Genomic DNA, 14134 nt, shown 5'->3' with positions numbered 1-14134 from the left:
AAAAATTTATAACTATTGACATTTGTTCAAATTATGCATTTCTACTAATCTTGGTGCGCCGGTCACCGGTGACCCCCATGGTATTGAACGTGTTAAGCTTTAAATACTATACATCGGAGTGTTACTACGTTACTAAACGACTGTCTCCGCTGTAGTATAGTCGTCGTCGACTATCGAGTAGTCAATGACGCAATTGAGCTGCAATATACTGTATATATGCATATATACATGTGACATACACATATAATCGATGATCAATCTGATCGGACGAATAAGAATATAAATAATTAAGGATATAAGTAATTTGTAAAAGAAAATCGTAAAAACTTAAACCGAAATTTGTTACTTTTTCCAAGAGTTATTGGAATTATATAATACTTCAAATTATATTGTATAATACATTAAATTATAATAGTTTTAAATGTATAATATTTCTTGTTTTATAAATTGTTTTTTGTTTTTTGAATTTGTTGATATATGTACATAATAGCATAGTACCTGTGCATAAATGTTATAGACTTCTACAGATTTTTAGAAGGCATATACATCAAATTGGTTACTTAAGAAGTATATGTACATCAGGAATCAAAGGCTACATCTTTGCTGCATTTTTTATTGCTTATTTTAACGCACCTCCTCACATTTAAGCTGTTTGGATTTGAGAATTGACTTTAAATATTGTAGTAGTATATCGTGAAAACTGGATAGACAATACTCAACATAAGTTCATTCTATTTAACCTTACATTCAATCGAGGTTAAGTTACACATATATTATATTAGCTTTATTTTAGTATGACATGTTTATTGAAACAATATAAATTCGAGTGTCGGTGAGCTATTATTTAAGATATATATATACATATATATACATATTGTGATTAAACTACTCAAATTTTTTGTAATATTTTCATGGTATATATCTATGAAAAACAAAATATTTTCATAAGATATTAGTCACGATATGTAAAATAATTAGAAATTTGTTTTATATAAACAAAAGTTATATTTATCATATGTTACTTATCTAGGGTTAGTTCAGTTTTGAACAAGAATAATCGATCTTATGGGAAAAATTACATGTTCGATAATTGTCCTGAAACTTGTTGGAATTCTGACGCGGTAAGGAAATCTTTTTTGTACTTTCCTCCTATATTGTTATGTATTAATATATTCCTTACCTATTATTTTGTTTTAAAGTAATACATTTTGATGATGAAGTGATAAAATAAATCTTTTACAGTTTTTTTAAGTTATACTTAAAGAAACATATGTATTAAATAAATAATTCTTACATATATTATTACTACTAGTACATATTGTATGTTACAGGGAACTCTTCAGTGGATAATTATTGAATTTGAACAAGAATATAAAATAAGTTCATTTGAAATTGAATTTCAAGGTGGATTTGTTGGCAAAAATTGTCATTTAGAAGTTGGTAATAAAGAAACTAAATTTCATGAGTCGTTTTATCCAGAAGACAAAAATACGATACAAATTTTCAGTTTGACAAATCCAGTAAAAGCAAAAACTTTTAAATTTGTATTTAATGAAAGTACAGATTTCTTTGGTAGAATTATTATATACAAATTATCTTTACACTCATAAAATATTGTAGCAAGCATTATTTTTTACAAAAAATAAATGTAATTAAATATTACATATGTCTTTTTGACTAAATTTTTGATGTTGTAAATGAAGTGAAAATTGATTTAAAAAATAGATATTTATAAATAAAGAAAAGATGAGGAAAACATTATAATTTAATTTCCGATCTCATTTATTTTTATATAAAATTGTTCTTATAATTTATTTTGAATATTTAAAACAGTGTGTATTTAAGATAGTTTATATATTCTATTAATCATTTCTTAATTATAAAGCTACATTTTGTATGTTAATGTATTAGTTTTACATGTAGTATATATAGAGATATTTATATCAATTTATATCTCTTAAACCCCAATTTATATCTCTGAAGTAATGAAAACTTATAATAAAATTATATATTTTGAAAAAACTCAAACATATCATTTACAGACTTCAATACCATCATATTATGCACACACAGATATATATAGCAATGACAGACGCATTAATTAAATTACAAAATAATTATATTGAAAAGGAAAATATCAAATTAACACAAGTTATCTAAAAGTCTTAGTTGCATTAAGAATATCATAATTTCTGTTTGTAAATATTATAATTTATGTACAACAATCTTGCACAATGTGCATTGATATAAATTAAATCAGCTATTCAACTTAAACCCTGGAAACTTTCTTTTACTCTATACTCTATGTGATATCATAATACTATACACTATATACATAACTAGTGCATATTTATACTTTTTGCCTGTCTTTTATTTTAACGTTTGTTTTAGTATAACGTGAAATAGTACAAAAAGAGAAACCATGTTAGATCCGTTAATTTCTTTGCAAACTTTGTTTACAACAATGAGTCATGAAAGAGACAAACCTATGTAAAAGACAGGATTGAATGAGGTATATTCTTATACTTGTGATATATCAGTTAGCAGAAATAGCTGGTCCTAATTGCCTCATTAATTTGTAACATTCTTGAAGTCTCTTTCTATCACCTACCCTCTCAAGAGTTTTAGCAGCTTCTGCAAGCATGCCTGCACGTTCTCCAGGAGAGGCTAGTAATAGTGGAGGTAAATGTCGGCAAGCTAAACATAAAGCTACCGCGTGTTCTCTTTCTCCAGTATATTGATCTTGCGAACGATCTTTTCCACAGATAATTGAAGAACGTGAATTTCTGTGATGTAAGCTACGGTCTAACAATATTTGAGTTTTCACTGGTGTTGCTCCCGCCATTATACGTGTTGTGGCTTCATAAACAAATACTCTTGCTAAAGTAGACTAAAAAGTACATGACAATTGTTAAAAATAATAATTAACTTATAAATTATAATATTAAAATATATATGTAAACTTACTGGAATATGCTGACATAATTGTCTCAAACAAGCTAAATCACGTTGAAAACCTCCAAGAGATATATTTGTAGTTAATTTTTCTAAATCATTATCTAATTCCTGCCAAAGTGTAGTTCGCATTTCAAGTAACCAATCACAAATCCACAATTGAGTAAGCTAAAAAAATAATCAAAGCTAATAAGAAAATTATTATTAATTTTGTAGATTTGATTGATTTGTTGGATTCAGGAACTGTTAAGTGCTATCTATTCCCAAGAAAAAGTTTTGATTCCATTTTCTACCATCCTGTAAAATATTATAAGCCAAATTCTCAGAAATCATTTCATTTCTTTTTAAATTAAGGACAAAGGAGTTGTTAAATCATCTGATATGTAAAAAATTTTTTAGGAAAACTATTATACATAGGTAAAGAGGACCCCTTTTCAAATGGAGTGAGATATTAACATTTCTTTATTCGAATAGCTCTTATTAAATGGAATAATATTTAACTTGAATATTTTTTTACTTTGCACAGTTAAAGAGCTATGGCGAAAAATACATACTTCTCTTAAGAGAAACTTCAGAAGGTAAAAAGAGAAGAAAGGAGGGGAAAAATATGTATATAAATGTATTCTAAAGTGAGAATTATTTTAATAAATGTTTAAAATGATGTCTTTAAATTTCTAAACACCTATTAAGTCTTTCATAAATACTATTTTAAGCATTTTATAGCATTAATGAAATAACCAATGTATGCGCAGTAAATACTTTTATGATTATATTTTCCTTCATTGTAGGAGTACTATCACTTTATATTTTATGTATCAGCATATTAAATATTTAATCATCATATAAGAAGATGATTAAATAATAAGGTTCATCTCTCTAAAGAATTTAAAATTAACATTGTTCATAAAATATTTCAAGAAATTACCTTTCTATTATCAAACAAATAGGTAAAAAAATATGTTTATAAAAAACTCTAAATGTACCTAGAACTGCATTGAATTATTTATTAAATCTCTTTAATTGTGCAGAATAAAAAGAAGTGTTTCAAGTAAATGTTACTCTGTTTGATAAGAGTTACCTAAATAAAGAAAATGAATACCTCATTCCATTTAAGATAAATGAAGGAGACTACCTTTAAACTTTTCTTAGTAGTCTTAAAAAAATTTATTGCACTTCAAATGATTACCCCTCTATCCTGTTTAATTTAGGAAAGAAAGAAAATATCTACAATAGAGAAAACAGTCTATAACATTTTATTTGGTCTACCCTATATATATATATATTTATCTATCACATATGACGCTGAGACCTGCCACAGAAGTTGCACTGTAGAAGTATTGCATAGTTATATTTCATGCAATGCAACTACAATGCACACTTGTAACAAGTAAGCAATTGCATAAATATATACTATAATATACTTAAAGTTACTACATATATAATTCATTATTTGATCATTTTCTTTTGTTTTATGAAAAAATGTGTAATGATATTCATTTTGAGAAGATAAATAACATGAAAAACAGATTTTTCAAAGATCATAAATTTGAAAAAATATAAAAAGAATTAAATATTTTATTTCCGTATTCAAATCATATGTTATATAATTTATTACTTCATAATTTCTAATTTTATTATCTATGTAAAATAAAAGCATTACAAAAAAATATAAGTAATTATAATAATTTTTGTATAAAAGAATTGAATATATTAATATATTATAAACATAATATTTAAATATCTTACCAAAACGTTTTGGGATGACTGTTGCTTGCAATTATAATAAACCAAACATTGTTCAAGCAATATTCCTGCCTGATCAATAAAACGCATAGAGACTGATTTAGTAGTCGCTTTTGCTGCTTGCAAAGCATTCAAAACAACATATGGCAGTGGACTAATACTGTTATTATTATTGCAAAGTTGGTAACATTTTTCATAAGGAAATTTGCTTTCAACAATGCTCCATGCTTGTGAATCGTCTTCTTTCAATCTCCAACATGCTGCTACATATATAACTGCTCCCCACCATAATCCAATTTCATCTTCGCAATCTAAAACATTAATTCAACAAATTCTATTTATTAGTTAAAGAAAAAAAGGAAGGAAGAAATTTAATGCCATCCAATACCACCAATGAACTCATTAAACAAGATTTTATTTAAACTTACGTGTAACTGTAACTTTGTCAGTACATAAAAATCCAGCATCTATTCCAGCAGAAGCCATAATAGTTTGTCCATATTCTAATATTGAAGATAAATGAGCATCTCCAACAGTACCAGTTAAAATACGTAAACAATGTCCGATTAAATAATCTCTATATGCACGTGAAGCATATGATAAAGGATCAGCTTTACTAGTTTGAGAAGTAAATTCATTATCTGGTTGTTCTCCATATTGCCATTTTTGAAATGCTAAAAATTTAGCTCCTTCATCACTCATTATCCACTTTAATTTTGGTGGAACTGCACATGATGATAATAAAGTGCGCGCCTTGCCCAAATAATATTTATGAATAAATGGAAATAACGAGTGCTTGAAACACAATGCAACATTGATATATATTTCTGCTAATAATGATTTTGGAATAGTTTCTCCAGTGGCTTCTGCATAATTCACTGCAGAAAGAGCAAGATACAGAGTTCCACTCTTTGATCCTTCTGATAAATGTAGACATAACATATGCTGATAAATAATAGCCATTTCCATAGCTGATATCTCTGCTTGTTGTCGTGTAGTTTTTTCAGAAAACCATTTATGAGTATACAAAATCCATTTTCCAATCCATAATTTATGAAGAAGTTGTCTTATAATTTGCCACATAGTTGCAAGCCAAATTTCTGCGCGTGATGATGGATATGGTCGGCCTAAGTATTGCAAACATTGATGTAAATCTCGGCATGCTTGACTATATTCATTCTTCGATATATTGAATTCTGCTTGACGTCTCCATCGATGAAGTTCAAGGAAAATTTTACTGTCAGATGGTAGTATTGGATCACCATATAGCAATAGTCTGCAAAGTCCACCAATTAAAAGTATAGCATTTGTTAGCCATAAAAACACATTGCTCCACACTGGATTTTCAAGATCTGATTGATCTACAAAAAGGTTAATAATAGTATTACTCGTTATACATAGTAACATATATAACAATTAGTATAATGTGATAACATTATTATTATACTATATATTATAATGTAATAGCATTGTAATTATTATATTATGATACCTTGATAATTAAGAATTGTACGACCATCCAATTTTGTGTTTATATAATCAGAATTGAATCTTCCAACATTATTTATCAAAAAACCTAAAGGATTAAATGCTAAAAAGAGGAGCATAAATCCACAAATCGTAAGCCTAGTATGATCTCTCATGCCTTGATTTGTAAGAACAGATGCTGAATCAACATTTTGTAACAAATCTGGATCATCTTTTATAGATGAAGGAGATTGAGGAGATAATGGTGCTGGTGCTGGAGATAAAGATGATTCACTTGAATCTGATCTAGGTGGTGTAAGTTCACCGCATACTAATAAATCGCGCAAATTTTGCCTTTGAGCAGCCAATTTTAACGACATATTTTCTGCTTTTAATCTTGCATTAGAATTTTGAAGAAACCTAAAATTTTCATTGTTCCTAATAAAAATTTTCGTCAATTTATAACAAATATTTTAAAAGTCAAACACATATTAACATAATATACCTAATATAATCAATAGTTTTTCTCAAAATTGCTGATTTATTCAGTTTAGCATCTACTCCAACAATGATATTCTTCAATTCAATGATTTTATCATTAATTGATGTTCTGTAACGTCGTTCTATGGCATTATGAGCACTACGTTTTACTTCTTTTACTCTTGGTACACCTATATGTGTATTTGTACTTAATCGATTAATCTGTACCTTATCAGTATCTAATACAACTGGAATACCTGAATAAAAATTAGAATATAACAAATTTTAAAAAAATTAGGATATAATAAATTTAATAAAAATCTCATGATGTCATATATTCTTACCAGCAGTTAAAACTGTTCCATTAGCAGTATTTACTAAGGTATGTATCTGGTGTGGTACAGATGTTGAACTAACAGCTTGTGATCCCCTAGAATAAACAACTGATTCTGATTTTATAAGTTTAGCTGGTAAAAGCAACTGTCTTTGTTGTGTCACTGGTGCTATAGTTACAACAGGAGACTGGACACTGAAGTTTAGGTTTTGTGGTATAGCATATTGTGAACTAAATACTGTAGGTGCTGGTGTGACAGATATTCTTTGTGCTCTATTTTGTATAGAAGTTATATCCTGTAATTGTGGTCGTTGCTTTTGTTGTTGAGATTGTTGAGTGACACAAGGAACTTGTTGTGTATTTTCTGTTATTGCTGGAGCTAATATTACATTTCCACTTGGTACAGATTTGATAATATTTGGATCCTCATAATCATGAAATTCTTTAAAATCTTTTAGTTCTTTACTATTATTAAAGTTTAAAAAATCCAATCCCTCTGTATCCATGCCTAAAGGCTCTTCCAATTGTGATAATAATGCATCGTCGCTAAATAAATTTTCATTTTTCAATAATTCACTTTCACAATTTGTAAGAAGTTCTGTAATAAAAAAAATTTAAGATAGTGATGTAACATATACAAAAACAAAATCTCTCTCTCTCTTTTTCTGTCACATGTAATAACAAATAAAATAATATGTAATGATATTTTCATATTAATCATATAAAATGTTATAATTACATTAAAAAGATATGCTGTTGATTACAACTGTTCATATAAATTAAAGACTGTTTAATTCATTTCTAGAAAATAATTTGACTACAATTCTTTAAATAAGTAAATATATATAATAAACGATTATAATCATATTCTTAATTTAAAACAAATTTATTACTTAAAAAATTATATAAAATCGCATAAAAATCACTGAAAAATAAAATTATATAAAAACAAATGGGTAACAAATAAAAAATAAAAATAATATAATTTAAAAATATGGGGAAATTACTATTTCATTATAACTTTTAAAACAAAATGATAAAAAATATTTTGATAAATATTAAATACAACATACCATCGATACCAGTTACTTCATTCAAATTAAAGCTGTCGTTCGATTGAAAATTAGAAAAATCGTTATCTTGTGTAGTAGTCCACCCTCCAGGATCTGCCATTGTGGCGTAATATTTGTCAAATATTTATTTTCACTAAATAAATTCAATGATTAAAACAAAACGAAGCACTGATATGTCAAACGTAATAACTAACAAATTACGAAGTCACCCGACCTTTACCGCGTCCAATCACAGAAGCTCTACAGATCGGATGATATTACGTCAGTATGTGTTGCTAAACTAACAAAATTTATTGTAGAATATGGACGGATTTTTATGAAAAACGTTACTATTAATATTTTTATTAAATCTTTTGATGAATAACAATGTTTATGAAATGTTTTATAAATAATTCTCTAAATTATCCATTTTAATCTTCAAATTAAAAACAATAAATATTTTAAAATATTCTATGATCTTAAAAAATTAAAACCAAATACAAAAATAAAAACATAAAAAATATGTAATATATAAGTATAGAATCTTTTATTAAGATTCTTTACTATTTGATAGGAAAATTTTATATTTACTTTAAATTCATAGTTATAAGTAAATATAAATAAATAATTACAAGTTTGAAAACGTTGGTATATATTATAAAATTTAAAAAACTACTACAAATTCAAGTATTTATTAAGCAATTGCAAATGTTAGTTTGTACAGATGTTCATTATCGTATTTGATAGTATTCCATGCTATAAGGCTGATTCCTTTTTATTTTTGAGAGGTTATTTGAATGTTCATTTACAAGCAAACATGTTTCAAGCTTTTCGTAAGTCAAGTCGAGTAAAAATATCTACTGCTTGTAATTTTCACTCATCAGTATGTATTTGACAAATAATATTGCTAATGATAGTATTACTAATGCAATATTCATAATATTTGATATTTTTAAATGTATACTAATATTGTTTATGTACCAAAGCAGTTGCAATGTGTCAAAGAAAAAACTTTTTCTCAAAAACTAGTGGATGGGCCTAACTTAGAACATTTTATTGCTGGTACCTACAAAGAATATAATGGAAAGTTGAAGTTAGAAAAAGGTGATAAATCTCGATTGAAATTGCCACCTTGGCTAAAGACAGAAATCCCAATGGGTAAAAATTATAGTAGAATAAAGTCACAATTAAGACGATTACAATTAAGCACTGTATGTGAAGAAGCACGATGTCCTAATATTGGGGAATGTTGGGGAGGTGGTACACATGGAACAGCAACGGCTACTATTATGGTTTGTATTATTAACTCTATATATCTCATTGTTTTGTAATTTTGTTTAAAAAGGTGATTTAATTAAAAATATACAGGTTGTACACATAATTGATGCTATGACTTTTTGGTTACTTCTGATGGTTTAACAGAAAAAAGTTCTAAATAAAAATTAATCGGTGTCTAGCCAGTTGCAAATTGCTACATAAAAAATTTCCAAAAACTTGTTTTTGTGATAAGATATCAAGGTCACTTTGATGTTCTTAAATTTATTTTTTCATTTTAAATTTATTTTTGGCTTTATGTTGTTGCAGCTGATATTCAGAGGACTTTAACGATCTATTATACCATGGCTTTAAAATGATCCTCGAAATTGTTGCTTAATCAGGAGGAATAGAGAATTGTATATGTTGAGAATTATTTTATAGATGGAATATGAATAACATAAAATAGGAAGAAACATACCTTGATATTACATTATCTCTGTATGTTCAATTACAACAAATGCTTGAATTATAGCCCATAGTTTTGTAAATATAATCCTGACTGATGTAATAAGTTTGTAGTAGGTGCTGCTGTCAGAATAAATTTGCATGCATGCTATATAGATTTGCTGTTTTAGATCCTTAATAGATTTGTTTTCTGCGGAGTCATCTGTAGTCTAAAGGTCTATCCTGAGTTTATTCAAAATATCAAACATCTAGAGGAGTGAATCTGTACAGTGTACATGGAAGTTTGCTCTGATAGCATTATAGTAACAATTACTACACATTTACGGCATCTGTCCAAATTATATTTACAAAACCATCGGCTACAATTCAAGTATTTGTTGTAATCGAACACATGGAAATAATGTAATATCAAAGTATGTTTTTTTCTATTCTATGTTATTCATAGTCCACCTATAAAATAATCCTTAGCATACACAATTCTCCATTCCTCCTAATTAAATGGAAGTTTGGAGTCAAGGTCATAGTATAGTAGATTGTTGAACTCATCTTGATATCAGATACAACAATGTGAAGTCAAAAATGCTGTGTCACTTAAAAACGACAAAGTAACCTTAATACCTTATCTAAAAAATAACTTTTTAGAATTTTTTTAAATGGCAATTTGTAGCTGGCTAAATACTAATTAACTTTTGTTTGGAACATTTTTTTTGTCAGATCATCGGAAGTACCCAAAAATTAGTGGCAACAATTATGTGTTACACCCTGTATAAGCTAATGATTATGTGCTTTATATTAAAAGTGATAAAAGTTAGCAAAATGTAAATTTATTCATCATGCACAACATTTCATAGTATAAATTTTCACATTGCTATTTAGTAATTTCATTACGTAATACTTTTACTAAAATCTAATTATTTGTTGCAATACTGTCAAGTGACAATTGGGTTTTATCCAAAAAGGTTAATTAGTTATATATGAGAATATAATAGTGGAAAACAATTTAATATAGTTAATGGGCGATACATGTACCCGTGGTTGTCGTTTCTGTTCTGTAAAAACATCACGCACACCATTACCATTAAATCCGGAGGAACCAGTAAATACGGCAACTGCAATAACAGATTGGGGTTTGGATTATGTTGTACTTACATCGGTAGACAGAGATGGTTAAGTAGTTTGTACATTTTTTAATTTATGTATATACCAAAATTATTATGTTTCTTATGTCAAAATTATATTATATTGTAATAGATTTAAGTGATGGTGGAGCTAGTCATATTGCAGAAACAGTGAAGGAAATTAAAAAAAGGTGCATAATTTTATCACCTTATTTTGTCTATTATTATAACAAAGTACTTTGCAATTATATATTAAATAAATATTTTATATATGTGCTTTTTATATTTTTGCAGAAGTAATATTTTAGTGGAATGTTTAGTACCAGATTTTAGGGGAGACAAAAATTGTGTTAAAATAATTGTAGATTCTAATCTTGATGTGTTTGCTCATAATATTGAAACTGTTGAACGTTTAACTCCATTTGTTAGAGATAGACGAGCTGAATATAGGTAAGGTACATATTGTAGCTTTTGTAACTTTTTTTTAGTAAACTTAGAAATATATGTATTTTCGTGTATTTTTTAGACAATCGTTGAAGGTATTAGAAACAGCAAAGGAATGCAATCCAGAATTAATTACAAAATCATCGATAATGTTAGGATTAGGGGAAACTGATGAAGAAATTGAGCAAACAATGACAGACTTAAAAGAAGCAGGTGTAGATGCTTTGACACTTGGCCAATATATGCAACCTACAAAAAGACATTTAAAAGTAATTGAATATATTACACCTGAAAAATTTAAAAAGTGGGAAAATATTGGAAATGAACTAGGATTTTTATATACTGCAAGTGGTCCATTAGTGCGTTCATCATATAAAGCTGGAGAATTTTTCTTAACAAATATATTAAAAAAACGTAGAAACAAACAGATTGAAAACCAATAAACATATTTGTTTTAATTGTAATTGAAAATACTTGTGTATTCATGTATTATAGTACAAATTATTGTATATCTGTACATAAAGGAATACTATCAAATCATGTAGATAATTGTAATTACGTGGCTAAAGAAATGTATTATATATATTGAAAATTAACAAAATTTTCATGATTCATGACATCCTATTGTTGTATTGAATATGATGAGGAAAAATACAATTTTTAAACGTAAAATGCAAATTCATTTTAAATGTATACATAAAATATGCTATAAAGTAAATTATTTTTAATCTGTGTCCATTGCAACTGTAACTTGTGGGTCTTGTGAACCTTCATCAGAAGGTGGAGGTTGTGGAGGTTTAGAATCTTGTTCTACATCTGGTTCAGTAGGTTTACTACGTTTGTCATCTTCAATTTGAGATAAATAGACAGAAATTGCATCTTCATCATATATTTTAAAATCTGTACCTTTTCCCACTACTGCGATAGAGACATTCTGTAATAAAATAATTTCTCTTATAATATATCTTACATAAGATTTAAAAAATACTTATATGTTAAATTTATAAGAAAAATAGGAGAGAAGAAATTTTCACAATTTTTTATACAATTTCCATGGCCTTTTGCTGAATACGACTAAAAACTCGAAAACCATGACAAATTAAAAAATTTATTAAAATCATTTTATTACATATGAAAGATGGTAAAACTTTGCCTTCTTTTACTTTTTTCACAAATCTACTACTTATGAAAGAAACATTGGAAACTAATAGAATGAACATCTTTCACTTACCTTTACTGATAAATCAACTTCATTTGGCAATGTATCTCTTAATGCACGAAGACCATGTTTTATTAGTTCATCAAGATCACATGATAAAAGTTCATTAAGATGTTTTTCTAAGTATGTACGAGCACTTTGAGAACGTGCACCAATAGCCATTGCTTTACAATCAAAGTAATTTGATGATGGACATGTTTGATAAATATGTGGTCCTTGATCCTTTAGAAATATTAATAATACTTTAATAACAATTTATCTTTTGCTAGATAGTAATCAACCATTTAATCACATCTACCTACATCATACCCAGCAATAAGTAAACCTACTCCATATGGTCTTCTATCATATCTTTGAGTACATGTTTGCAATTTATTTCCCAGGGATGCAAGTAACCGACTTACAGGTAATAGATCATCATGAGAATATTTATAATTTAAACATTCAGTTCGCATATATCGACTATAAACAAATAAATAAAAATTCAAATCTTAATTTAATAAAGATTTTAAAACAATGATTATATTTTTATTAATAGTGACACAATATAATTGATATATTATGGTTTATGGTGTACCTCAACATCCTGGCATCAGCTGTTAAACCTGAGATAGAAATTCCCATATGTTTATCTATGGGAAATATCTTTTTCTGATGAGCAGATAACTCAGAAGAAGCTCTTTTCAGAGCAATAAGGACTGCATGAGTTTTATTTTTAAGTCCTACAGTAGCTGATCCTAATTTCACAGCTTCCATTGCATATTCTACTTGATGTAAACGTCCTTGTGGACTCCAAACTGTGACATCACTGTCGTATTGATTCCGAAACTGAAAAATATGAAAAATTTTTTATTATTATTTAATGTTTTATATTAACTAGTTTTATTCATTGTAGTTGTTATATGTTAAAATGGAAAAGAATATCAATATGTAATATATACATAATTTAATTCCACGTACAAATTAACCCTTCTGATGATAAATATAGGTCCGCAAATGCCATAATAATGATGTGATATACTATATTATTATGTTTCGTGAAAAGAACTATGTAAAATACATACCATTATTGAATGTTATTTAATTGTAAATATAAAATGCTATTTATTATTTAAATTATTAATTTATTTAATAAATAACGTAAAGTTGTAAAATACTTATGACCAACAACGAATCTTTTTCATAAAACAACTGTCATGCAGCGGTATTATGATCAAATAAATAATAGAGAGGACACTCCTTTGCTATCAGCTTGATAGTGAAAGCGCTATCTAGTAAAGTTCTAAACTATCATAATTTTAGTTTAAGAAATTAGTAATCTCTATTTATAAATTTATAAATTTATAAATCTCTAATTTATAAATTGCTATAAACGCCTCTAAAATTATACTCGAAGTTATTTATTATTATTATAAAGTTTATTTCATCCAGCGTAATTATTATATGTATATAGTTCATTTTGTCTAAAAAATTGTATCAAATGTGTTAATCTTGAAATTTATTTTTAAGTTAAATTAGTGGAGAATTAATGAATAAAACTTCATTATATCAATTTGTTATTATTATAATAATAAGTATAATGAACGAACTTCATATAACT

At 27.0% G+C, this 14134-nt stretch overlaps 4 protein-coding genes across 5 annotated transcripts; 2 read left to right on the top strand and 2 right to left on the bottom strand.

The window, feature by feature from the left end:
- Window positions 1-548: 548 nt before the first annotated feature.
- LOC117210957 (nuclear receptor 2C2-associated protein) lies at window positions 549-2072 on the top strand. The gene is made up of 3 exons (XM_033454441.1): window positions 549-832; window positions 1031-1121; window positions 1332-2072. The coding sequence occupies exons 1-3, from the start codon at window positions 795-797 to the stop codon at window positions 1608-1610; spliced, it is 408 nt and encodes a 135-aa protein (XP_033310332.1). The 5' UTR covers window positions 549-794; the 3' UTR covers window positions 1611-2072.
- A 29-nt stretch (window positions 2073-2101) lies between these two features.
- On the bottom strand, window positions 2102-8291 carry LOC117210950 (sterol regulatory element-binding protein 1). Its single transcript, XM_033454429.1, has 8 exons — window positions 8053-8291; window positions 6990-7577; window positions 6671-6902; window positions 6191-6585; window positions 5127-6059; window positions 4702-5009; window positions 2968-3123; window positions 2102-2890 (listed from the first exon to the last, which is right to left on the bottom strand). Exons 1-8 carry the CDS (start codon window positions 8150-8152, stop codon window positions 2537-2539), a joined length of 3066 nt encoding a protein of 1021 aa, XP_033310320.1. The 5' UTR covers window positions 8153-8291; the 3' UTR covers window positions 2102-2536.
- A 339-nt stretch (window positions 8292-8630) lies between these two features.
- LOC117210952 (lipoyl synthase, mitochondrial) lies at window positions 8631-11989 on the top strand. 2 transcript variants are annotated; one of them, XM_033454436.1, is made up of 7 exons: window positions 8631-8671; window positions 8738-8914; window positions 9021-9323; window positions 10763-10919; window positions 11005-11062; window positions 11166-11321; window positions 11398-11989. In XM_033454436.1, the coding sequence occupies exons 2-7, from the start codon at window positions 8756-8758 to the stop codon at window positions 11756-11758; spliced, it is 1194 nt and encodes a 397-aa protein (XP_033310327.1). In that variant the 5' UTR covers window positions 8631-8671; window positions 8738-8755; the 3' UTR covers window positions 11759-11989. The 2 variants fall into 2 exon arrangements, with proteins under 2 accessions (XP_033310327.1, XP_033310326.1); XM_033454435.1 differs by having other exon boundaries at window positions 8633-8671; window positions 9018-9323.
- LOC117210954 (proteasome subunit alpha type-1) lies at window positions 11762-13758 on the bottom strand. Its single transcript, XM_033454438.1, has 5 exons — window positions 13599-13758; window positions 13112-13362; window positions 12837-12996; window positions 12547-12756; window positions 11762-12249 (listed from the first exon to the last, which is right to left on the bottom strand). Exons 1-5 carry the CDS (start codon window positions 13599-13601, stop codon window positions 12040-12042), a joined length of 834 nt encoding a protein of 277 aa, XP_033310329.1. The 5' UTR covers window positions 13602-13758; the 3' UTR covers window positions 11762-12039.
- Window positions 13759-14134: the final 376 nt, after the last annotated feature.

Source organism: Bombus bifarius, unplaced genomic scaffold (assembly GCF_011952205.1).
Source record: "Bombus bifarius isolate JDL3187 unplaced genomic scaffold, Bbif_JDL3187 scf7180000008213, whole genome shotgun sequence".
NCBI classification, from domain to species: Eukaryota; Metazoa; Arthropoda; class Insecta; order Hymenoptera; family Apidae; genus Bombus; species Bombus bifarius.
Note: the sequence above shows the minus strand (reverse complement) of the source record. Positions and strands in the feature narration are given on the sequence as shown.